The sequence below is a fragment of the Heterocephalus glaber genome, unplaced genomic scaffold (assembly GCF_053883595.1).
Source record: "Heterocephalus glaber isolate CG9 unplaced genomic scaffold, H.glaber_assembly_v1.0 deba00001555, whole genome shotgun sequence".
NCBI lineage: Eukaryota > Metazoa > Chordata > Mammalia > Rodentia > Bathyergidae > Heterocephalus > Heterocephalus glaber.
In genome coordinates this window covers 5,671,098-5,697,153 of record NW_028258346.1, presented here as the reverse complement: position 1 = coordinate 5,697,153, position 26,056 = coordinate 5,671,098, and the positions used below count along the sequence as shown (strand labels likewise).

Sequence of the window (26,056 nt, the reverse complement as noted above, 5' to 3'; positions counted from 1 at the left end):
ACTAAATGTGTTTCTTGTATGCAGCATATTGTTGAATCTTGCTTTTTGACCCCTTCTGCCAGTCTATTTCTTTTGATTGGTGAGTTGAGACCATTAACATTGATGGTTATAACTCATGTATATTGACTTATCATTGTCAAGGCTTTTTCTGTTTGTTGGATTCTCCCCCTTTGTGTTTAATTTCTTGTCACGCCCCATGAATTCATTCTGCTGGGCTTCCTGGGGTTGTGATCCCCATTGTCTTTTCCTAGGGTATTGTCTAAAATTTTTTGGAGTGTTGGCTTGGTATTCATGAAGTTCCTAAGGTGCTCCTTGTCATGAAAGTGTCTCATTTCTCCATCAATTTTGAAACATAATTTTGCAGGGTACATCAATCTTGGTTGGAGGCTGTTTTCCTTTAGGGCTGGGAATACATCACTCCAAGCTCTTCTTGCCTTGAAGGTTTGCATTGAAAAGTCTGCTGTGATTCTGATGGGTCTTCCTTTGTATGTGATTTGTTTCTTTTCTCTTAACTGCTTGTAGAACTTTTTTCTTCTGTTGGGTTTCTGGAATCTTAACAATTATATGCCTATGTGTAGATTTTTTTCGATCACGGCTAGTTTGAGTCCTGTATGTCTCAGTTATCTATATGTCAAGTTCTTTTCCCCTGCTTGGGAAGTTTTCTGCCATCACTTCTGTGAACAGTTTTTTTATGTCATCTGCACTCTCTCATGCTTCTTCATTGACTCCAATCAGTCTTGTGTTATTCTTCTTTGGATCATCTAACAGCTGCTGGATTGATTTCTCATGGTCCCTTACAATTTTGAAGCAGCTTTTCTTTTCTTGGTCACTAATTGCAATCTTATCTTCTATATCTGAAATTCTGTCGTCACATTGGCTCATTCTGCTGCATAGACTTTCGATGGAGTTTTTAATCTCCTGGAAATCTGTTTGCATCTGTTTTATGGATTCCATTTTTTTCCTATGTTGGGATTCCATCATGTTCCTGAGGTCTTCTCTAGATTTATTAATCATGTCTTGCACTATGAGCACAATCTCTGCTGTTATGTGAGGAATTATTTCTGGTTTTAGTTTTTCCAGATCCTGTTTTGTAGCCAGTTCAGGGAATCCAGGTGGTTGAATATCAGAGTGTTCTAGCTCATTTCCTTTTACGGTTGCTGTAGGTGATCTGGAAGTCTGGTTTTGAGACTTGTTTATGTGTCTTCTCATTTCAATGGGGAGGGGTGGGCTTCTGCTGGTGCCCGTGCAGCTCACCTCCTCTGTGCTGGTGGGGGTGGTACAGTGGCCCGGAAGCCTCCTCTTGCGTGCTGGGAGCGGCTCACCTCCTCTGTGCTGGTCGGATAGTACATAAGTCTCGTTTTGTGCGCTCGGAGCGGCTCACCTCCTCTGTGCTGGCAGGGGTGGTGTGGTGGCCCAGAAGCCTCCTCTTGTGTGCTGGGAGCGACTCACCTCCTCTTCTTATGTCAAAGCTGTGCTGGATCAGTCCTCACTGAGTATGATTCCATTCGCAGCTGGTGGTCTACAGGTGTGAATTAACTTCAGAGCTCTCTTCTGCTTGTGGTCATTCACAGGTGTATCCAGGCTTCCTTTGATGTCATGTTACACGAACACTGCTAGATAGGATGGGTCACCATACATCTCAAGTTTTATTGTCCAATAGTGGATCATACACATACTGGTGTCTTCTCTGTCAGGAAGCATGGGGAAGTGATGATCTACCTTCAGCCTCTAGTATGGGAGTCGGATTAGTGTGTAGAAGTTTTAATCCATAGTTGACTGGCTCCAAGGCAGGGTGGCTGGTGTAGGGTCATTGCAGAGGAGAAACAGACCATGGCAAAGCAAGGCAGGCAGAAAACAGCAGGCAGAAAAGTAGTGAGGCCAGAATTACTGCTTTTGTATCTGAACCTGCTTAGTGTCATTCTCTTGCTACCTAAGGGAGGGTTACTTAAAGTCTTTGCTTATGGCTACTGAGATGACTTCTCCAGCATCTGCTAGAAACAGTAGGGAAATACACCATGAGGCCAGAGAGGCTCCTTGAAACAAATATTTCTTCACCCCAAAAGATTGAGAATTTTGGCTCTCAATAATGATAGAATATTACTGTTATATCCTCTAGAGGATTTTTTTATATTATATATTTGGGATATTGTTTAATTTTACCACAGCATATTATAATTCTGTATTTTAATCTAGAATGAATATATTCTCCCCATATTCTTTTTGCTTGTGGAAAGGCTAATTTTGGGTAAGTCCAGTTAGTCAGAAGTTCCAAATTCTGCTTATAAAAAAATCTTTCCTTTCTCTCAATTCTTATATAACACTACTGTACTTTTTAATGATACTTTTTAACTTATTACATATTGTTGTAATTTTTATGACAGTTCTATTTTTCCTAGTAGATATGAGGTGTATTAGAACTTTACAAAATATTGAATTTCATTTTGGCATTTTCCTACAGCCATCTGAAATACTTTGATAATATTCATCCCTTATACCCTCTCTCGATCTTCCATTTGCCTAATAGTTGCCCTTCAACTTTCATGTTATTCTTATCCACCCATCCCCCTAGGTGCCACATATTAGAGAAAACATCTGATACTTAGTTTCTGAGTCTGGCTTATTATATTCATCAACATGATCCTCTCTAGTTCCATCCATTTCCCGCAATTGACATGATTTCATTCTTCTTTATGGTTGAACAATACTGTGTGTATTTATATGTATATTTCATATTTTCATTATCCATCCATTGATAGGTCCATAGCTTGATTTTATATCCTGGTGACTTTGAATTAAACCACAATAAACACAGGTACACCAGTATTTCTATTGTATGCTGATTTTTTTTTTTTTTTTTTGTAGGTATAACTGAATCATGTGGTAATTCTTTTTTTTTTTTTTTGGTACCGGGGATTGAACTTGGGACCTTGCACTTGCGAGGCAGGTGGTGGGACCACTGAGCTAAATCCCTGGCCCCTATTTTTGGTTTTTTGAAGAACCTCCACACTAGTTTTCATCATGGCTGTACTACAAATTTATATTCTTACCACTAGTGAAGAAGGTTCCTCTTTCCATTCATCCTAGCCAGCATTTACTGTTTTTTTTTTGTTCTTGATGATAGGCATTCTGACTGCAGTGAGACAGAATCTCAATGTAGTTTTAATTTTCTTTGCTCTGATGGCTAAAGATATTGAACATTTTTCATATACTTATTGGCAATTTGTATTTCTTTTGAGAATTGCCTGTTTATTCATTTGTCCATTTATTGATTGGATTATTTGTTCTTCTGCAGTTAAGTTTTTGAGTTCTTCAAAACTTTAGATGTTAATCCTTTCTCCAAAGACTAGCTGTTAAAGATTTTCTCTCATTTGGTAGTCTGTCTGTTTATTCTCTTAATTATTTTCTTTGCTGTGCAGAAGCCTTTTAATTTGATGCAATCCCATTTGTCAGATCCTGCTATTATTTCCTGAATGATTGGGGTCCTGTTCAGGAAGTCTTTGCCTGTGCCTCTATCTTAAAGTGTTTTCTTTTGTTTTTCCTAGCAGTTTCAGAACTTCAGGTCTTAGATCCATTTTGAGTTGATTGTTGTACAACTTAAGAGACAGGAAAATAAGAGTTTCACTCTTCTATATGTGATACTCAGTTTTTAAAGCATCATTTGTTGAAGAGGCTGCTTTTTCTCCAAAATGTGTTTTTTACCTTTGTTGAGAAGCAGATGGCTGTGGATGGGTGGGTTTATTTCTGGGTCATCTCTTCTGTGTCAGTTGGTCTATGTATAGTGTTTCTTTTATGCCCATATCATGTTTTGGTTTTCTTTCCAAGCTATGGGTCTGTAGTATATTTTTAAACAAGGTCTTGTATTGCCTTCAGCATTGCTCTTTTTGCCCATGATTGCTAAAGGTACTTAGGGTCTTTTGTGCTTTCACATGAATTTTAATATTTTTTTCTAGTCCTATGAAGAATGTCATTGGTATTTTGATGAGAATTGCCTTGAATCTGTAGATTGCTTTGAGTAATATGGCTATTTTAACAATATTAATTGTCTCAATTTATGAACATGGGCAGTCTTTCCCATCTAGTGGCTTCATTTTCATTCTTCAGTGTTTTATAATTTTCACTGTAGAAGTCTTTCAAATCCTTCATTGGTTTACTCCCAGGTATTTCCTGTATTTTTTTGAGGCTATCTTGAATGGAACTGTTTTCTTGATTTCTTTCTCAGTGAATTCATTATTGATATATAGAAATGTTTCTGACTTAATATATTGATTTTATATCCTGTTACTTTGCTAAATTTGTTTTATTAGCTCTAAGAGGTTTTGGTAGAGTCTGAAGGGTCTTCTCAGTATAGAATCAGATCATGTGCAAATAAAGATAATTTGACTTTTCCCTTCTACTTGTACCCCTTTTATTTTTTTGTCTTGCTGGGTGGTTCTGGTTAAAATTTCAAGCATATATTGAATAACAATGGGGATAGTGAACACTTTGTCTCCTTCCTGATTTTAGAGAAAATGTTTTCAGTTTCTCCTCATTCAGTATGACGTTGTCTGTAGATAGTCTTTATCATGTTGACGTGTGATCTTTCTGTACCTAATCTTTTCAAAACTTTTATCATGAAAGGATATTGAATTTTATCAAAGGGTTTCTTTGCATCTATTGAGATGATTGTGTGATTTTTATCCTTGAGTCTATTCTGTAAATATTAAGTTCATTTGATCTATAATGCAATTACATTTTGATCTATTTGTATATCTGTCTAGATGAGCAATCTGTTGTTGACAGTGGGATGTTGAAGTCACCCACAATTATTGGGTCCTGTCTCTCCCTTTACATTCAGTAGTATTTGTTTTATAAAATTGAGTACTCTGATATGTGGTGCATGTATATTTATTTATATATAAATATATATTTATTTAATTTAGGGGCAGGGATTTAGCTCAGTGGTTCCACTGCCTGCCTTGTAGGCACAAGGTCCCGAGTTTGATCCCTGGTACCAAAAAAAAAAGGTATATTTATTTAATTTATATACTTATTTTCTTGTTGGATTATTCCCTTTATGAATATGTACTGACTTTCTTCTGACTGATTTTTGTCTTGAAGTGTCTTTTGTCAGAATATAGCTCCTCTTGCTTGCTTTTTGTATTCCATTTGCTTAGAATATTATCTTCCATCCTTTCACTTTCAGTCTATATATGTCTTTGGCAGTGAGGTGAGTTTCTTGCAAACAGTAAATTACTGGGTTTTGTTTTTTAATCCAGTTAGCTACTGTGCCCCTCACCCCTCACCCTGGTTATGGGGATTAAACCCAAGGCCTTCACATCCCCAGCCCTTTTAAAAAAATTTTATTTTAAATTTTGAGACAAGGTCTTTCTAAGTTGCCCCGGCTAGTCAAAAACATGATCTTCTTGCCTCAGCATCCCGGATTGCTGTGATTACAGGTGCATGCCGCCATGCCTGGCTGCTAGTGTGTATTTTTTAATTGAGGAATTAAGACCATTTACATTCAAGGTTATTATTGAAAGATATGCTCTACCTTATGACACTTTGTTGTTTTTCTAACGTGATTCTCATTTGCTTATCCATATTTCCTCTTCTATATATCTTCTACAGTGCTGGGTTAGTGGTCATGAATTCCTTTAGTTTATGCTTGTCTTAGAAAGTCTTTGTTTCTCCTTCAATTCTAAAGGACAGCTTTGCTGTACATAGTAAATTGTATTAGTCATTTTCTTTTCAAGGCATCAAGTACATCATTGCATGCCCTCCTGACGTTGTTTAGAGGTTTTGCTGAGCAATCTGCAGTTATTCTGATGGGTTTGCCTGTGTAAGTGGTTTGGTGTTTCTCTCTTGCAGCTTTCAATATTCTTTTTTTCTGCACTCATGGCAATTTTTTTTTTTTTTGGTACCGGGGATTGAACTCGGGTCCTTGCTCTTGTGAGGCAGGCATCGGCACCACTGAGCTAAATCCCCGGCCCTGCACTCATGGCATTTTAAGTATAATATGATGTGAAGAAATTTCATTCTGGTCATACCTGTTTGGGGTTCCAGCTGCCTCCTATACTTGGATGTGCATATCTTCCCAAGATTTGGGAAATTTTCTGCTATTATTTCACTGAATGTATTTTCTATGCTTTTAGCCTGTACCTTGATGATCTTTCCCATACCAAAAATTTATGTTTGATCCCTTCATTATGTCCAGAGTTCTTGGATGCTTTATACATAATTTTTAATTTTTTTCTGTCTTACTGTGTGAGTGTGATAATTTATCAACCTTGTCTTTAAGCCTCAAACTTCTGTCTTCTGCTTGATTTAGTCTATTGCTTGAAGCTTTCCACTGAGTTTTTGATTTGATTTATTGAGCTTCTCATTTCTAAGATTTCTGTTTAGTTCTTTTTCAGAATTTCTGTTTATTTGCTCTTTCATATCCTGCACTGTCTTTATTAAATTCATTCAGCTATTTGTATCCTGTTTGAAGTCATCGATCATTTTAAAAATCAGTCTTTAGACTTCTTTTTTTCTGGCATTTCATCCATTTTGATATCTTTTGAATTAGTTACTGAAGGGTTATTAGCCTTTGGAGTGGTCATGTTGTTTTGTTTTTTCATATTTCTGTATTTCTATGTTGAGAATTGTGCATGTGTTGAATGAGTATCTCATTCATTTTTATGTGAGCAGGCTTCTTTCTAGGGCTCACGCCTCAGTACTGCTCAGATAGGAGAAAACAAACTCCAGTAACTGTGACAACACAAAGACAAACCAGATATTGAAATACAGTGAAAGCAAACTAAAACCAACAGTAGTGCCACCAGTGTCAGAAAAGGACAAAAATAATATAGAATAAACTTAAAGGTTAAAAATTAATAAAGACAAAGTAGAATAATATCCAAAAATGGAATCGTGAGATAAGGGAAAAATGGAAGAAGAGGCAAGATTTTAAAGGATGAGAAGGTGAGAAAGAAGAGGAGAAAAGAGTGAGTGATAAAAAATCTGATCAAAAATAAAAAAGTAAATTAAATTAGATAAAAGTAAGCAAAAAACAAACAAATGAACAAAAAGGAAAAAAATATGAGCTCAGTCATTCTGTACCTCTGTGGATTAGTAGTTTCTTTCTAGTACCCGTAGTAATGCAACCCTATCATGTGTGGAGTGGCGGTAGTGAGTTGCACCTGTATAATTTCAAAAGTCAAATTTGATAGCATTAACTTTTGAAATTATATATAGATGACATTTAAAAAAATTTAGACAAGACATGCTTAACATGTATCCATTTTAATTAAATTTCTGCAGAATAAAATTCTTCAGCTATTCTAGAAGACTTATGAATAATCATTGATTTATTTGATTGTTAATTTATTTCCCCCCTCCACCCCTTATGATGCTAGGTGTCAAACCTAGGACCTTGTACATGGTCATTAAACCTAAGCCCACTTAGGTTTAACTATAACTCGTACATGAATAAGGCCATCTTCATTACATCTGGGATCATTTAAATAGTGTAATTACATGTAGTTGTGCTATATAATGAAATGTGAGGAATAACTGATCAGAGGTGACTTTGTAGACATTACAGTAAGTGACTTATAAACTGAAGGTTGCCATTTTAATTCCAAGGCTTGTGAATCTCTTAAATTCTGTAATCAAATGAATGATATCAAAGGAAGAAGTAATTTAACATAACAATTGTGGCTTATACTGAACATATGTTCCTGTTAATAAGTTGCATTATGATCTTTAAGGACTTGTAAGTAGTTAGTACATTTTGGTTCATTTGATACCCACAGTTTTTCTTAATTTTTATTAGTGAGTTGTTACAGTGGTTAACAAGAAATACACAGATTTAAGTTGCAATCGTTTTCCCAGGGTTATATGATCTAACTTCACAAGCTTCTTGAACATATGTAGATACTTTTCTATTTTGCTTTAGTTATGACATACAATTGATATAGGCAAGCATGAAAGCTTGGGCAAATTTTCCTTGCTTTTTCTGGATCTTACTCAGGTTCTGTGGTATTTATGTAAAGCCCAATTTTGTTACTTGGGAATGCATGTTGAAATTACCATGTGCACTATTTTGCTGTAGGCCTGTTGGCACTGCCACAAAGGTAATACACTGCCAGTAGGCCATTTCCTTGTCGGCTGCATTTACAATTTAATAGAAATATTACATGACTTTTTAAACAAGTGTTTTGGCAGGGAGGAAATGGCAGATTCCATACAAACAAGCATAGCTTCCTTTCCTTAACCACACTCCAGCTACTCAAGAAATTGTAGTTGGTTTCAAGTTTGGAGGTTTAGGGGTAGAATGGAAAGTCAGGTTGAAACAGGAGTGATATTGATATTTACTATAAAATAGCTATATATTTTTAACTGCTGGGATTTTATTACTATAGTTTCAATGAGTGACAACTAGTGTATTTCTACATTAGAGCTGAGATTACTTTTATGTAGTTCATCTACTTAGGAATACCTGATTTTAATTGGTTTGAAAGGTCAAAATCACCAGATCTTTTCTAAGAGTAACATTACTTTTAATAGATTTGGTTTTTATAGCTTTGGCTTCACTGTGTAATTGTTTGGTTCTTCATGACTTTTGCTTAAACCTACTTCTTTTATATAATTGTGATTATGTCTTGAAGATTAATCACTTTGGGGACTAGAGAATAAAAAATTTAGTAGATTTGTTAACACTAGCATAAAATATAATGGAATTTCCATCATATCTTTTGGTCAGTCTATTTTTGTTCTGTTATTTATTCAAAACTTCAAAGGTCACGTTTACAATTTTTTTAAAATTTGGAAGCTATTTCATCACATTCCAGTCTTATTTTGTTTAATTTTCTGGATCTTAAGTCATTTATAGTTTCAGATAAAATTCTATCCTCTTTGATTCTAAAGTAGTTCATACTTTTAGAAACAGTTTAAAGGGAAAAAATTATGCTTTACTTTTCAGGCTTTTCTGTGGCTACATTCTACTTTCTAGTATAGTTGCTAAGTTTTTCCTCTGTAGGGAAAACCGACACCTTATAGGTAGTCCTTTATCATTTTCTTCTTTTTTATTGCTTCTGACTTCTTAGTCAGCTTACCTGGCAGCTGTTAGTAAGTTATGCTTCTGTGTTGTGGTAGAGACTGGCATTGGGTGTGTTTTTACAGCCATCATAGCATTGGCTTTTGTTATTTTCCATGTTTCACTTTGTTGGTAATGGACATATGGACATCATATGTTCCACAGAGTACTGTACAAAGCCAGTTTGAACTGTTTCCATTTGCCTCAAGTCCAGTCATGATATTTATTTTTCCATGGCACTTACCCAGATTATCCATACCTCCTGCTTAGCTTGTGTCACTGCTACCATGGACTGTATTTCTTCTGATTGTCTCCATTTTTTTTCCACAGTATCTAATTTGCTTTTTCCCCTTAACTCTTTGGATAGCATTGATTGATGTTTATAAAAGATCCCAAGATCTTTTTAGATAATAGATACTTAGGTGCATAGTAGTATGATACCCAGCTGGTTTTTTGTTTACACATGAGCAAAGTCTTATATTCAGTTTCATAAACTGCAGTTTAATAGTGTACTGAAAAAAATTAGAAGAGTAACAATGTGGTTATGGACAGTATTACCTACTTTTTAATATCAACAATGACAACTATGTGATCTGAGAGCCCCTTTGATATATCAAATCAAATCAGTTTTTTTCTTTCATTTTGAAGGTGAGATCCTAGATGTTCCTTCTTTGGTTTAAGAAAATACAGCTACATTTTTTTTTTTAATTACTATAGTTGTTCTTCAGCTCACTACCCCTATGTAAAGTCATTTCTAGGTATTTTCCAGAATATGAAAAAAGGAGTTGTCATCATTTTAGGATAATTGGTGAGACAAGTATTATTGTGAGTGGGTTGTGGATTAACTAGCATGCATTAATTCATTTGTTCTGCAGATATTTACTGAATACTGTGTGCTAGGGATTGTTCTGTTTAGGTGCTGAGAAGGCAACAGTAAAAGGAAAAGTGAAATCTCTTTATATTGAATTTATATCCTAGGGAAAGAGAAAACATGTGGAAAAGAAATAATTTGACATCTATTGTGTTAGGTAGTAATAAATAATTTAAAGTGGAAAAAGCAGGGGAATGAAATAGGAAATCTCAAGTGAGGGGTGGAATGGTTGATATATATGCTGTTGGATCACCAGTGTTGGCTTAATCAAGAAGGTGACTCTTAAAAGGTCTGAAGGAAATGACTGTATCTGGGTATAGAATGTACAAGGCAGAGAGACAACTTAGTTCATTGGCGCTGAAGTGGGGGTATGCCTGTGACTCTTGCTGCAAATCATAGAGCCTTGAAGGCTAAAGTAAGTGCTTAGGTTTTTATTCTGAATGAGTTGAAAAGTCACTGATGATTTTTGAGTAGTAGAGTGACATGAGAATAACCTTAAGTGTGGCAAAGTTGGATTTGTGTAGACTAGTTAAGAGATTTTTGCATAAACCAAACAAGAGATGATAAGAATAGTAATAGCAGTGAAAATAGTGGGAAATAGCTGATTCTGGTATATTTTTGAAGTGGATTAACAGGATTTATTGATGGATTAGGCACATGAGAAAACTGACAATGTCAAAAACGTCACTCTGCATTAATTTGAAAGATGGTCTTTCTGCTCTATCAAAATATAAGTAGAAAGGCAGAAATTGAATGGAATCCAGTTTTATTCTTCTAGGAAACCCAATTCTAAGTGTAATTCATGTTTTTGTAGACAGGAAGGAAAAGTGTAAAAGGAAGAAAGAAAAATATAAAGAAGAAAAATTGCTTGTACTTGTGTTACTTAGAAGTTTACATTTAACTTTTTGATGTATAGTCTTCTTGTTTGCCTTACATATCTACTATACCTGGAAGAACATACTATTTTTTATGAGATTAGATTGTTCTGTAATTTTCTTCTTTCATGTAACACTGTGTCTTGGCCACTTCCTCATATCTTAGAATTTTTGAAACTAAAATATTTTAAAAATGGCTTACATGAAATAATTTTATATTAATTCTGCTTTTATGATGAAGCTTTAGTATTAGTATATGTGCTGCTGAAGCAAGCACATGATGAAGCTTTAAAATGAATATCTTTATTTAGGGCAAAACAGAATAACTTAGGTGAAGAAGCCATTATTAGTCCTTAGTCCTAAAGTATATAAAAATGTTTTCATACATGTAAGTTATCCATTAATTATCATAAATTATACCATTCTGATGACAACTTTAAAAAATCATGCATGGGCCAGGGATTTAGGTCAGTGGTGCTGCCGCCTGCCTCACAAGCACAAGGTCCTGAGTTCGATCCCCAGTACCCCCCAAATAATAATAATGCATAGCATATCAGTTTTATATGGATATCATTTTTGTTTCTTTTCTATAAATACTTCTATGTAGAATTTTAAAAAACTATTAGAATTGTTTAGCCTTAAGAAACTGATATTTACATTGCAATATATACATCCTATCTTTAACTTTGTATCAGTAAGCATTCTTAACCAGCTGAGTGATTGCTTCAAGTCTAAATAATTAACCATATCAGAAAACATGCAATTAATAAAGAACAGATTGTTAGATACTTCCTTCTAGCAGTACAATCATTTTAAAAAGAAAACATTCTGAATGCTTTTTTCATTTAAAATGTATTTCATCTGCCAAAAAATACAAATGTGGTTTTTTTTAACCTTGAATACCTATATATACATGTGCAATAAGGAAGCACTGCTCTTTTGCCAGCTACTTAGTTACTGGAGTAAATAGAATTGTAATCCTACTCCATGACTCCGTTTAGTATCTCTTCTGCAGGTGGTATTCTGCATTTTAAAAACATTTTTCAAAGTTTCAAGATGAGAAGTTCTGAAAATTTCCTCGGAGATGGGAGATGGTGGTGAAGGACAGTATAGCAATTAATCATATTTGGAGATTTGGAGAAGAGAGGTGAAAGAAAGGCCAGAAAGAGAATTTCTTGCTTTAGGCAAAGGAGAAAAGAGTTTTAAGGATAATGATTAATGACCTTTTACAAGTGTTTGCCTTTTTTGTCTTTAGTGTGGGTAGTATGAATAGGTTATCAGTTTGGAGGTCATGGTTAACTTCTAGGAGCATAATTTAGTCAAGTGCTAGGGCAGAAGCCAGTTACTTGAGGGATCAAGGAATGATTGGTAGAGAGATGGACAGAGCATGGACAGACTATTTGAGGTGTTTGTCAGTTGAGAATAGTAAAGTTGGCAGGAAATTTGAAGGTATCAGGGTCCAGAATAACTCTCTGTTACTCCCTCTGGGCTCCAGTAACCACCATTCTACTTTGCCTCTATAAATTTAACTATTCCAGGTAACTCATTAGTAGAATGATACAATCTTTGTTCTTTTGTGTCTGACTTCTTTCATATAGTATTTTATCTTCGAGGTTCATCCATATTGTGGTATATATCAGAATTTCATTCGCTTTTAAGGCTGAATAATATTTCAGTGTATGTATATGTCGTCACAGTTTGTTTATCCATTCATCTTTTGGTGAACACTTAGATTGTTTCCATCTCTTGGTTACTATAAATAATGCTGCTGTGAACATTAGTGTACAAATATCTGAGTCTTGTTTTTATTTTTCTGGGTATGTACCCAGACATGGAATTGCTGGATCACACAGTAATTCTATGCTTAGCTTCGTGAGGAATCACCATACTGTTTTCCATAGCTCATTTTAACTCACCTTTTAAATTTAGACATATAGAATAAGACAGCATACAGAGGGCATGATATTTTTATTCAGAAGTTTATACAGCTTAGCTGAATGTAATAGTGTGCTCCTACTCAGGAGGCTGAGGCAGAAGGATTTCTTGCGCCCAGGAGTTCCAAGGTCAGCAATGAGTGAAACCCTATTTCAAAAGTAGAACAAAAAAAGATTATGGAACTCATGAAATAAAAGAAAATAATATCTCTGTGTTTAAGGGGAATCACATTTATATACTAATAGATGACTTGTTTGCTTGAAGATCTTCACAGAAAAAGTTAACACGTGTATTTTTATACAATAATTATTTTTTTTTGAAAGGAACCCTTCTCCATTGTTGGTGGGAGTGCAGACTGGTGCAACCACTGTGGAAATCAGTATGGAGATACCTCAAAGAACTAGGCTTAGAGGTCCCATTCGACCCAGCTATCCCCCTGCTGGGTATCTTCACAAAAGAACTAAAAGAATCTTACCACAGAAATGTATGTGCACCCATGTTTATAGCTGCACAGTTCGTAATAGCAAAAGCTTGGAAACAGCCCAAGTGCCCATCAACTGGAGACTGAATAAAGAAGATGTGGGTTTTTTTTTTTTAATAAAATGGAGTACTAGTCAGCCATAAAGAACGGGAAACTAGAGACATTTATAGCTAAATGGATGCACATTGAGGCGATACTCTTAAGTGAAATAAATAGGACACACATGTGTAAATACCAAATAGTTTCTCTAGTGTGAGAAACTGAAAGTGTAATTAAGGATACACATGGATAAAATGGCCTAATAACATATTTCTCGGATTGTGTTTCCATCGCGTGTCATATGACTTTATCAAAATTTAAATTAGGGAGAAGTTTGGCTTATGTGGAGTCTGCTAACTAACTGGAGTTTTTTTTCCAGATCATTATTTGTTCAATGTTGGTTTTGGGGATCTTTCTGAAACAAATCACATCCTCTGGTGTCTTGTTGGTGCTTGAGATGCTTTTTTAAGTTATATGGAAAACTGTTTAAATGCTTTTCAACTTTGTTTTTGTTGAGCTCTACTGTATTTGAATATTATTGTAGTTTTTTCCCCTTGTATTGTTCTTCTTAGAGTGGTTTTAATTTTTTATGTGTGTGTTTGATAATAAAGTTATTTAATAAAATTTTAAAAAATAATAATTTTTTTTTTTTTGGTACTGGGGATCGAACTCAGCTCCTTGCACTTGCGAAGCAGGCAGCGGAACCACTGAGCTAAATCCCCGGCCCTATATAATAATTCTTAATTTACATTTCTTTCTCATGGTACATATAGTGTAAGGTATTAACAGTCTTGACATATATGATACAGAATTTTTTGAATGCTTTATTTTTCCCAAACCAAATAGTTCACTTGAACTATTTTTATTGATAAAACACTTTTTGTGTATTTTTCTTCGTTTGTTAAACATTTGGTTGTTTTAAGAAGCTTGACCTAAATTCTGTGCATTGAACCTAAAGGTTGCATGCATTATGCCCCAATTCTTTGACTAATATGAACATATAATATTTCAAAGTTTATTTCAATAATTTAATTTCATATTAAAATTAATCACAGTTTTCTTTTTTGTGTGTATAAATTTATATTTGAAATATAGCTATTATTACCAATAGGAACTTTTTATAACACATTTAATGGAAATTTATAAGATAAACATTAGGCATGATGAAACAAAAAGATATCCTCCTCCTAATAGTAAAATAAATATGAGGGAAAAATGGAAAATATGCACTATTCTCTTGCTTTTAGAACATTTTGTGTTTTTTAATGATATTAGTAGATAATGTTGTATAATTTCTTCTAATAGGTTTTTATTTGAGGTGAGGGGGTTTAAGATTTAATCTCTTAGCTTCTGTAACTGTAGGAATTGACTTGTGATTTCTTCATAAATTGACACATTCTCTGTAAACTGTACAGTAAATGCTTCAGCTTTGGTATGTGGAATACTTTTTTTCTTTTTTGGTACCGGGGATTGAACTCTGGTCCTTGCGCTTGCGCAGCAGACAGCGAAACCACTGAGCTAAATCCCTGGCCCTATACTTTTTGTCTTAATCTTAAAAAAGGAAAGTGAATTCATTCATCTCTTATAGCCAGAAATTTAGCTTTATGATTTTATGACCTTTTAAAATTTCTTTCCTTGGACTGATCCAGTTTTTGATCCCCATTTTTGTATTCTATTATAAAGATTTTTTTTTCTGAATTTTTATTTCATTACAAATTGAACCTTTCAGCAAGTTTAGCAATATATTTATACATTTTTCTTGGTATTTAAGAATTAAATATCTTAGTGTAAACATATAATGTTTATAATTTGTGTAATTAAATTTTTAAATATTTGCTTGTTATTTTGTGTATATTTTCTTCATGGTTTATCTCCTTTTTTCAGATAGTTTAGCACAGCCAGGATTTAGCTCAGTGGTTCACCAGCCTGCTGCCTCACAAGCGGCAAGGTCCCCAGTTTGATCCCTGGTACCAAAAAAAAAAAATGGTAGTACAGATAGTTTAGCACATAAGCATTGTATGTCAAAAATAACATAAGTTGGATAACACGTAACAGTAAATAAAAGTTAATGCTTAATTCTAAACATTTATTTATTTATTTATACTAGAATTTGGAAGAACCAGGATTAGAACCAATGCAGTGGATTCTAGATCCTGGCCTCTTAACCTAGAAGTGAGATAGTATTTTCTCCATCCTTCTATAAAGCAGGTTCGAAATATGCATCGAACAAAATTAAAAAGAATTCTGTGACATCAAGGTAATTTGAAATATTTAGGTCATATTGCAGAATGTCTGGGCTATGAGAAAGTTTAGAAGCCATAAATAAAATATGTAGTACCAAACACTTTAGATATTATAATTCTGATACTTTTGATATTTTTGGAGTTAAGTACTACTCAGAATCTATAATATAGATCATTCATTTGAAAAGAGGTGGTGGGGAGAGGGAAAAGAAAGAAGGGACAAGAAAAAAAAAGAAAATAGGAAAAAATGAAGACACAGCTTTTGCATAGAAGGAGGGGAAGAGGGGTCAAAAGGAGAAGGGGATGGGGAAAAAGGAAGCAAGATAGGTCATGTACTGGTACAAATTCGCGATGATGAATGTGACCTGTATATCTAAAATGTACCAATAAATGTTTTGCTTCCAAAACACACACACACACACACACACACACACACACACACACTTTGTTTTAGAAGAAACATAGCAAGGTGTGGTAGCCTCAGCTTGGGACCTCTTAAACATTTCACAGCAATTATATAGCTTCTCTTTATGTAAAATATAATCTTGCATAAAATGTTTAAGAATATCCCTACTTCTGCCAAACAGTAATCACTTGACCATCAGAATGTCCTAATGTTTGCCAGTTTCTCAGAATTCTGCTTAATAACCTTATTTCCACCTAACTTTCTCCTTTCTTTCGGAAACTTAAACTGACATCCTTTTTATCACCTGAAACAATGACTTTGAAACTTCTGGGGCAGTAATTAAGGTTTTCTTCCATAGGCTTTTACTCTTAGCTGAACTTTGAATACAGGAAAAATAAAGCAAACTTCTTTCTTATCTAAGTCTGCTAGGGCCCGCAGAAGAGATAGTGATGTTCAGGAAACTAGCTCAATGACATGTAGATGAGAAATTTTATGTAAAACAAATTGAGTCATAATTTCAGTATACTATCATGTATATGGTACTAGTATAGAAAATGTCTCCACAGACAAAAGTTTACATCTAAAAGTCTCATCATTTATCTCATTGAAGTTTATCATTTTATTTCCACATAATATAAAAGATTTGATTTTATTTCCTGCTATCTTTGTATGTGTACAGATAACTGCATTGCTGTTATGTTTTTCATATGAACTGTTTACTGAATTCATGGCATTTTCATTTCTATGAAACTGCAATTAACTTTATCTTTGCTTTTGTCCTTCTGGTGGGAGGTGAGATTTCTTTTTCTCAGATGGATTTAAACTATGGCTGTCCAACCTTTTGGTTTTCCTGGGCTGCTTTTAAGTAAAAAGTTATCTTGGGCTGCATATAATGTATATAATATAATTAATGTATGTGGGTATTCACATGGGAATATATAGGTAACAAAAGTATATAGGTAACAAACTTCAATAATTTTTATTATATGTATATAGGTAACAAAAGTCCCTTTTTAAAGTAGTTTTCATTATAACAAAAAAGAGGGCAACATAAACAAAATGTGTGGAATAATTGACTGTGAAACAAATGCATCACTGGTTCAGTGGAAGTGGTTGGAATTCTCAATTTTTAAGGTGCTCGTCAGAAATTTTTGATCTTATTTTACTCTTCATGTGATTGATCCTTGAAAATTGTTCACAAGTGTATGTACTGCTAAAGAGCAATGACACGACTAAAGTGTGATTGTGAAGCAAGGGATACTTTTTTCTGGAAAAATAGGTCTTATAGTTATCTAGTAAAGAGACATAATCAAATTTTTCTTCAAGTTAAATGTCTAATTGCAACTTTATACATTCCAAAAAAAGTATTTGATATCACAGCTGCTGAAAAACAATTTTAACTTATTAAATTATTTTAGGAAATAATATAAGTGCAAGTTTAATAATTAAATAAGAAAAGTGACATGTCTACTTAATAACAATAAATGCCAGTCTTAGGCACACACACGTGTAGGTATGTTGAAATATTATTACCAGTAACTGCTGGGTTTTACTTGCCAAGTCAAAGAAGCCCATGTGGTCGCGTGCCCAGGCTTCTGGCATACAGTACCCCAGTCCCTGTAGTCTTGTCACTGGCAGGTGCTGCACATTCCTGGAGAGGGGCCAAGGGTGCTACAGAAGCCCAAGATGGATCTTGGTCTCTAATTCAGGCTGGCTTTGAACTCACTTTGCAGCCCAGGCTGGCCTTGAACTCGCAGCAGTCCTCCTGCTTCAGCCTCCCGAGTGCTGGGATTACAGAATCCTGTGTTCTGAGTATGTGGCTCTGAACTTCACCCTGGAAGAGTGGGCTTTGCTGAATCCTTCCCAGAAGACTCTCTACAAAGATGTGATGCTGGAAGTCTTCAAGAACCTGGCTTCTATAGGAAACAAATGGGAAGATCAGAACATTGAAGATCAGAGCAAGAGGGCTTTGAGAAATCTAAGCCCTACATGGAAGAGTTATGCAAATAAAATCAAAGTCATCAAGTTGGAGTTTCCTTTGACCTTTTTTTTTGTTCTGAATATTGTACATATGATACACAATTCCTCATTTAGCAACCAATTCATTAACAACCTAGTCACAGGAACAGAACTCGGTTGTTAAAGAAGGAATATCTGGAGCCAGTCCCAGCAACTGGAAGGAAGCTCCCCTGCTGCCATCCCAAGCTCCTAGGGCAGAGAAGCTGAGCCCCCCCATGGAAATGAGAAGACACATAAACAAGCCTCAAAAACAGACTTCTGGATCACCTACAGCAACCCCAAAGGGAAATGAGATGGAACACTCTGATGCTCAACCACCTGGACTCTCTGAACTGGCAACAAAAGAGGATCTGGGAAAAATGAAATCAGAAATAATTACTCAGATAACAGCAAAGATTGTGCTCATGGTGCAAGACATGATTAATAAATCTAGAGAGGACACAGATAAAAAAATAGAGGCTCTGAGGAACATGATGGAATCCCAACATAGGAAACAAATGGAATCCATAAAACAGATACAAACAGATTTCCAGGAGATTAAAAACTCCATCGAAAGTCTGCACAGCAGAATGAACCAGTATGAGGATAGAATTTCAGATATAGAAGAAAAGATTGCAATTAGTGAGGAGGAAAAGAAAAATTGCTTTAAAATTGTAAGGGAACACGAGAAATCAATCCAGCAGCTGCTAGACAATGCAAAGAAGAATAACATAAGACTGATTGGAGTCAATGAAGAAAGAGGAGAGAGTGCAGATGACATAAAAAAACTCTTCACAGAAGTGATGGCAGAAAACTTCCCAAGGAGGAGAAAAGAACTTGACATACAGATAAGTGAGGCATATAGGACTCCAAATAGCCTTAATCAAAAAAAATCTACACATAGGCATATAATAGTTAGGATTCCAGAAATCCAACAGAAGAATAAAATTCTACAAGCAGTGAGAGAAAAGAAACAAATCACATACAAAGGAAAGCCCATCAGAATCACAGCAGACTTCTCAATGGAAACCCTCAAGGCAAGAAGAGCTTGGAGTGATGTATTTCAAGCCCTAAAGGAAAACAGCCTCTAACCCAGATTGATGTACCCTGCAACACTATCTTTCAGAATTGATGGAGAAATAAGATACTTTCATGATAAAGAGCACCTCAGGAACTTCATGAATACCAAACCAGCACTCCAAAAAATTTTAGACAATACCCTAGGAAAAGACAATAAGGATCACAACCCCAGGAAACCCAGCAGAATGAATCCATTGGGCGTGACAAATTAAACGCAAAAGGGGAGAATCCAACAAAAAGAAAAAGTCATGACAAGACTTTTAAAACTTTTGACTTCATCTCCCTAATGAGTGTATAATTCAATCTTATTATTGTACTGATTAGTATTTTTCTGATTCTAGAGTTGCACACCTTTCCTTGTGCTGTGCTGGCTATTTATCATCTTCTTACGTCTATATTTTAATTGGGTTGTCTATTAATGAGCTCTAAGAATTCTTTATATATGCTGGTCATAGGTTATATGCATTGTAAATATGGTCTGTTGAAGGACTACTTTTCATTTTAATGATGTCATTTAAAGTTCTAAATTTTGATGGAATCTGATTTATCAATTTTTTTCTTTTATAGATCATGTCTTTTGCTTACTAGGTAGTTCTTACCTACCCTGAATTCATAACATTTTCCCTTATAATTTCTTCTTAAAGTTTTATACTTTAGGCTTTCATATTTAGGTTCATAGATCCCTTCAAGTTATTTTCATGTATGGAAATAAAGGGTTGAGGTTAATTTTTTATGTACGGATACCAGGTGTTCTAGTGCCGTTTGCTGAAGACACTATCTCTTCCTCGGCTCTTGAATTGAGTTTATATTCTATAAAATGCTAATGTTAAATAATCTTTCAAAACTCAGTGGACCATATATCTGTGGTTCTATTTCTAGATTCTCTGTTTTATTCCAATGATCTATATGTCTTTTTTTTACACCAACACTGCCTTGATTACTGTAGCTTTAGAAGAAGTCTTAAAATTAGGTACTAAACGTCTTCCAACACTGTTTTTGGTGGGTTTTTTTTTAACTTTTCTAGGTTCTTTGTACTCCTACATAACTTTTAAATTTCAATATCCAATTCTTCATTTATAGCAAGTATACATAGACCTGAATTTTTATATATACCTTGTGTTTTCTAATCCTGCTAAATTGAAATACAAGTTCTAGGGGCTCCTAGAGATTTCTTAGTATTTTCTCTGTAGATGATCATTTCATCTACATATAAAGATTTTGCTTCTACCTTGCCAATCCTATCCTAATTGTGTCATTTTACTGCCAGACTATTTTGGTTTGGGCCTACGTTTCAAAGTTTAGTGGACAGATGAAGAGTTAGCATATCTGCCCTTGTTCCCCACCTTAAGGAGAAAGCATTGTATCTTCTCCATTCATATAAGGCGTCCTCACTGGAAGTATGGAGTACATGTCTTTAATCTGTTGAGAAGGTTCTGTTCTACTTCTAGTCTCCTGATAGCTTTTACCATGAACAGCTGTAGAATTAGGTCCAATACTTTTTCTCCAACTAGTGACAGGATCATATGGCTTTTTCCTTTCCTCTGTTAAAATGATGATTTTTGGGGGTGGATCTTCCAATGCTAAACCAACACTGCCATCCCTATAACAAAACCACTTTCTACATACTACCAGATCTGACTTCTAATAGTTTATTTTGTTAAACAAATTTCTATCTATATTCATACATTTTTCTTCTATTATCTTTATCCCGTTTTAGGATTAGCACAATGTTGATTTCCTAAAATGAGGGGAGAAGTGTTCCTTCTTTTTTCTGCTTCGTTTGATATAATTTATCAGTTAAAATGTATATGAGCCTGCTGTTGTCATATAGGTAGGTTTTCAAGCTAGGAATATACTTTCTTTAATAGGTGCTATTCAAATTTTGTATTTCCTCCAGAGTTAGTTTCATTAATTTGTCTTCCAAGGTACTTCGTAGAAGTTGTCAAATTTATTTGAAAACAGATTTTTGTAATATGCTTTCTATATCCTCTTAAATTCTGTAAAATCTGTGGTAATTTCTCCTAGATCTTGATATTGTAATTTTAGAAATGTATAATTGATATTGTATAACAGGAAGAAAAGGTCTAAAGGAGCAGTGGAAGTGGGAGGGGTAGGGGAAAGAAAAAAGGGAAAAGAAAAAATATGAGAAAAGGAAAAAAATGGAAACAAGGTCTTTGCAAATAGGGAAGGGTGGAGGGGGTGAAGGGAGGGCAGGGGAAGGGGAAAAAAAAAGAATCAAGATACTCATGTAAAGGTACAAGATCCCAATGATGAATGTAACTGTATTTTATACCTAAAGTGTACCAGTAAACTTAATGGGGGGGGGGGAAGATTAATGGCTCAATTGTAATACAGTGGAGATGTATCAAATTTCCCCAAAAAACTCAATAAAATAAGTATTTTATACAAATTAAAAAAAAAAAAGAAGCCCATGTAACATCTGAGATTGGACTGCGTGTGTGGTGGGAATGGGAGGCCGAGTTAGGACTGTGCAACACCCTTCCTTACACAGTGCTCTGTTGTTGCCTCTGCAGTCCCATGACTGTCACAGTGGAGTCATGAAAACTATTGCTGAAAAGCTCTGGTGTGAGAAACTAAAAGTATAAATAAAGATCAAAAGGTATAATAGATGATGTGAAACAGGAAGAAAAGGGGCAAAGGGGAAGGGGAAGTGGGAGGGATAGGGGAAAGGAAAGAAGGGAATGGAATTAATATGAGAAAATGAAAAAATGGAAACAAAGTCTTTGTAAATAGGGAGGGATGGAGGGGTTGAAGGGAGGTTAGGGGAAGGGGAAAAAATAATAACCAATAGAGATTATGTAAAGGTGCAAATTCCCAATGATGAATGTCATTGTACACCTAAAATGTACCAATAAAATTTAATTTTAAAAATGCAAAACACATTTATGATCTTGTGGAGTTGCTTTTCTAGTTGTCCAGGGACGCATGGAGACAGGGTTAGACATGCCTCATTCAGACAGTGGCTGTAGGTGCTAAGTCTCTACTTAAGGAATTTGTCCTTCTATTCATAATAGGCTGTCTTCTAATCTTAGATAATGTTTCTGGAAGTTGGGCAAGTGACAGAAATATAAGAGAAGTTCTTACCACAGAAAACTTTATTGTACAATACATTCCTTAGTTTCATTTTCCTTTATCAGTAGTGTACTTCTAAGCATTTTTACATGTTCCTTAATAATTGACTCTTTTTTCACATTTAAAGTTATTGACTTGCTGAAGATTTAGTGAGCTTTTAGTCCAGCCTAAGATTTTATATTAAATCTATTGATTTCTCTTTGTATCTAGATTCTTGGTTCTTATGACAAGTCAGTTTCCTTTCTTCCATTTCTACTCATTTTTTATACAGTGCAGTGAATACCAATTTTCAAATATTTGTCAATGTGAAACACACAAAAAGGGTTGAAAAGTCATTTATTAGAGCAGTTATCTAGTAAAGATGTAGGTGGAGGCACTATGGTTGAAAGATGCCAGGCTAGAGCTCTCTTTGAATAGCTCCCTGTTTCATTGGTGAGTTAATTTTCTTCAAGGAAAGTCGTCTTGAATCTGTGCCCCCTTCAGATGCTTTCACGGGCAAGGCCTTAGAATAGTGTAGGAGAAGGGAGGTTAGTGAAGCGCCAGGGAAGGAGCAGATTTGTTTGACCCTTGTGATGCAGGGAATGATACTGAGTTACCTTCAGGTATGTAACACATTGCTTGATTTCTGATGAAGATCTTATGTCCCCTTAGTAAATTATTTTTGGGATATTTTATTGACAATGTGAAGTGACCTAAGAGGGGATAATAGAATCTTTTCTCTAAAATTTCTATCTTTAAATTTTGGATGACTGCTGTTTGTTAGTCAAACAAATATTTTAATGTATGTATTTTACCTGCCATCTTGTTCTTTGACAAGTAAAATGTACAAGTTTTTCTGAATTTGAACCAACCGAAAATATACAAATCTGAAAGTCAGCTAAGATTGTTTTGTGGGCTTAGCAAGACACAGGAATCTTGCCTGGGTCATAGAACCTTAGGGTACTTTATAATTAGGTTCCTTTATGATTAGATTCTAGCAGAAAGAGTTATTTTTCCTTCTTCTGGCAAAGCAATTCTTCATAAATAGAAATCTAGGCCAGTTGGTTTGTTGTGTGTTTAAGAGGTATAGAATGTTTTAAGAGGTAGAGAATGTCAGACAAAAAGAATTTAACAAAATTGTCAACATTTCTAAAATTTTAAAAAGTTAAACTTAGGGTTTATTCTCAATGTCTCTTAAGAGACACATTATTAGTGAATTAAGGATTTGTTAATTAATTTGATTTAAAATAAGATGTAAAATACTGTATACCTACTGGAGTAACAAAAAAGTCCAAGTCTTTTGCTTTAAAATCTGTTTATATGAATCACAAGCAAAGATTAATTTGGCACGTGTAATTAAGTAGCAGAAACAGTTTGAAAGCTGGACACAATTGAAATTTAATTGGAATTAAATAGAAAACATTTATTTTGTGTTTGTAAATGAGGTTTTAATTAAAGTGGCTCATCTTTTTTTTGACGTGTCTTTGCAAAGGAAATTTGAAACACACTTCAGTTGATGGTTGGCTTTCTCTGACTTTGATTAATCACTTTCAAAGTAAGCAGTAGATCAATACAGTAATTTTATAATTATACACAAGTGGGATTATTTGAAACCTTAACTAACATAACTATAAAGGAAGTTTTGAATCAGTCAACTTTACATAGTGCTGTGTATTTTCTTTTATGTTTCAAATACAAGTACTAATCTGAAAAAGAATCTATTTCTATTATTTTTGCAAATGTAACTTAATGAGGGAAGTTTTAAAATTCTTAGTTACTAAAACATTTATCTATAATACTGAAAACTTTAAACTTGTTTGAAAACTAGCTATGAAACTCTCAGTGCGGTTAAGTATTGGAAAGAATCCAACTGATGGAGATGACTGTAACTTACAATTCTACACTAATGAACCTATTTGTATGTCCCTAGAGCACTGCTAAAAATAAAACTTTGAACTGTCTGAAAGATTTGAATTGACAGTGGAATTTGTTTGTGATCAGAATAAAAGAAGTCTCCTCAGTGCAAGATTAAAATGTCCATACCAGTTTAAGAATTTTTTAAGTGTCAAAACTGATAAAAAGAAATTATTTTCTAATTTAATAATACTGAAGAATGTATGCCTAGTTTTACCTACATATTTAGAATCCTCACTGGAAACAAAGTACTTAACCTTTTCTAAAAGATTCTTATACAATCCTAATCAAAAACGTTAACTTATTCAGTGTCACCTATTTACAAATTTTTTCTATGCTCATTTCTTAGATTAAAACTTATAACAAAATAAAGTGTATTTTGTCACTGATACAGCACAAGCAAGAAAGTGTTTTCATACTGTAATTTATTTTAAAACATTGATTCACTGATATATTAAGAGATATTTGTTTCATCTCATTTAAGAGGGAAAAAAGTACTGTTTAATGGTAGAAGTTAAGTATTTATATTTTTTAATACAAAAATAAGTTATTGGATATTTTTGTGGAGGAAACTTCAGTTTTTAGCAATAAAGATTATTCTATAGAATTATGAGGAAAAGTTATACTTTTCATAACATTATCAATTGCAGATTTATTTTCTCAAGTGTCATGACCATGTTTCTTTTGTGCTTGATTTTGAAAATTGCATAAGCCCAGATCTAGTAAAATCTTTCAGAAGTCTATTAAAGACTATGCTTGCTCTCCTTATTTTAATTTGCCTTATAAATTCATTGCATTTTTAAAATGATGCTGCATATTTAATGAAAAAAAGTTTTTTAAAAAGGAAGTGTTGCCAATCAGTCTAAATTTGTTACAGTTAAAATTTGATGGTCTACAGGCAATTTATAATCCTTTTCTTATTAAAAATATTGTCAAATTTATAGTAGTATCAGTTAGAAAGTTTATGGAAACATTGTTTAAGGTGGTTTAAAATAGAACTAAATCTTTAATTTGAATTTGATGGCACCTGTTTTCATTTTGTTTCCTCGGCAACACCACTGGTACCAAAATTGCCCATAGACCACCCTGATTTTAGTAAAGAATGAAATCATTCTGGTTTTTAAAAATTTCATTCTTTTTACTGACTAAATATTTAAACAGAGTTATAAAACATCTGTCAGAGTTTCTGAACTCACTTTGGAGTAAAAGAGTTTAGGACATATAATTGGAAGTTTTGTGTAAAAATCCCTGAGTAATTTTAGTTTTCTCTTTCTTTGTTATGCTAAAATTTTTACAAGAAATACAATTCGAAATTAGAAAACTGACAGTGACAAGAGAAAAAAAGTCTGGACTTAGAAAGTTGTCTTGGAAAGCTGTGCTTTCTCTCATTCATTTACTGAGAATTGAGTTTTTTAAAAAAATGACAGTATGATCCTCCTTTTTTGGAAGGTCTGAGCAATTAAGATGTGTGGATTAAGTTTTACATCATTGACATTCCTGTTAGAGAAGTACAGCAGACAGAAATTTTATCTAATAGGCTCTGCACTTTTATTTTTCTTGTTCCATCATTTATTCATGTTTTTGGGACATCGTGAAATGTCATTATTCTGTTTTAGTTGTGGCCAGTTGAGACTCAGATACCATAAAAAATAAAGTGGCTGAAATTACTGATTTTTCTTGTGCAGAGATCAAAATTAGGTGTCTTATAATAGGAAAACTGAGACAGACATTTTAGATTAACATATATTCTCTTCATTCAGTTTCCTTGATCAAATGGGATTTATTCCTGTCTTCTCCAAAGAAAAATTCACGTGGGAATATTTTGTTTTGTATTGAAAAGATAAGGTGTATGGATCAGCAAATCTTTGTTTAAATTTCACTTGTATTTTGAGGAGCATGTGGCTAAATAACCTCCCCTTTCCCCAAGTGTGTGTGTGTGTGTGTGTGTGTGTGTGTGTGTGTAATTTTTATTTTTGTGACATAAAAAGCCCTTGCTTGGATGAATCACAAATTTTCAGCATTTTAAAAAAAATTTATCAAAACCATTGTGTCAGGATAAGGAGATCATTCTGGCATAATAGGAT

The 26,056-nt window shown here is 34.2% G+C and overlaps 2 protein-coding genes across 4 annotated transcripts in view; both read left to right on the top strand.

The window, feature by feature from the left end:
- Positions 1-26,056, top strand: part of Stk3 (serine/threonine kinase 3) — a 319,544-nt gene that overhangs the window by 121,791 nt on the left and 171,697 nt on the right. The gene's annotated exons all lie outside the window — the stretch shown is intronic.
- The window catches only part of LOC147824078 (uncharacterized), a 53,933-nt gene continuing 43,730 nt past the window's right edge, over positions 15,854-26,056 (top strand). Inside the window, exons 1-2 of the mRNA XM_087190735.1 lie at positions 15,854-15,869; positions 17,642-26,056. The exon at positions 17,642-26,056 is cut by the window's right edge and continues 43,730 nt beyond it. Of these exons, the coding sequence (XP_087046861.1) occupies positions 15,854-15,869; positions 17,642-18,051 (426 nt within the window). The 3' untranslated portion in view covers positions 18,052-26,056. The remainder of the gene's footprint in view (positions 15,870-17,641) is intronic.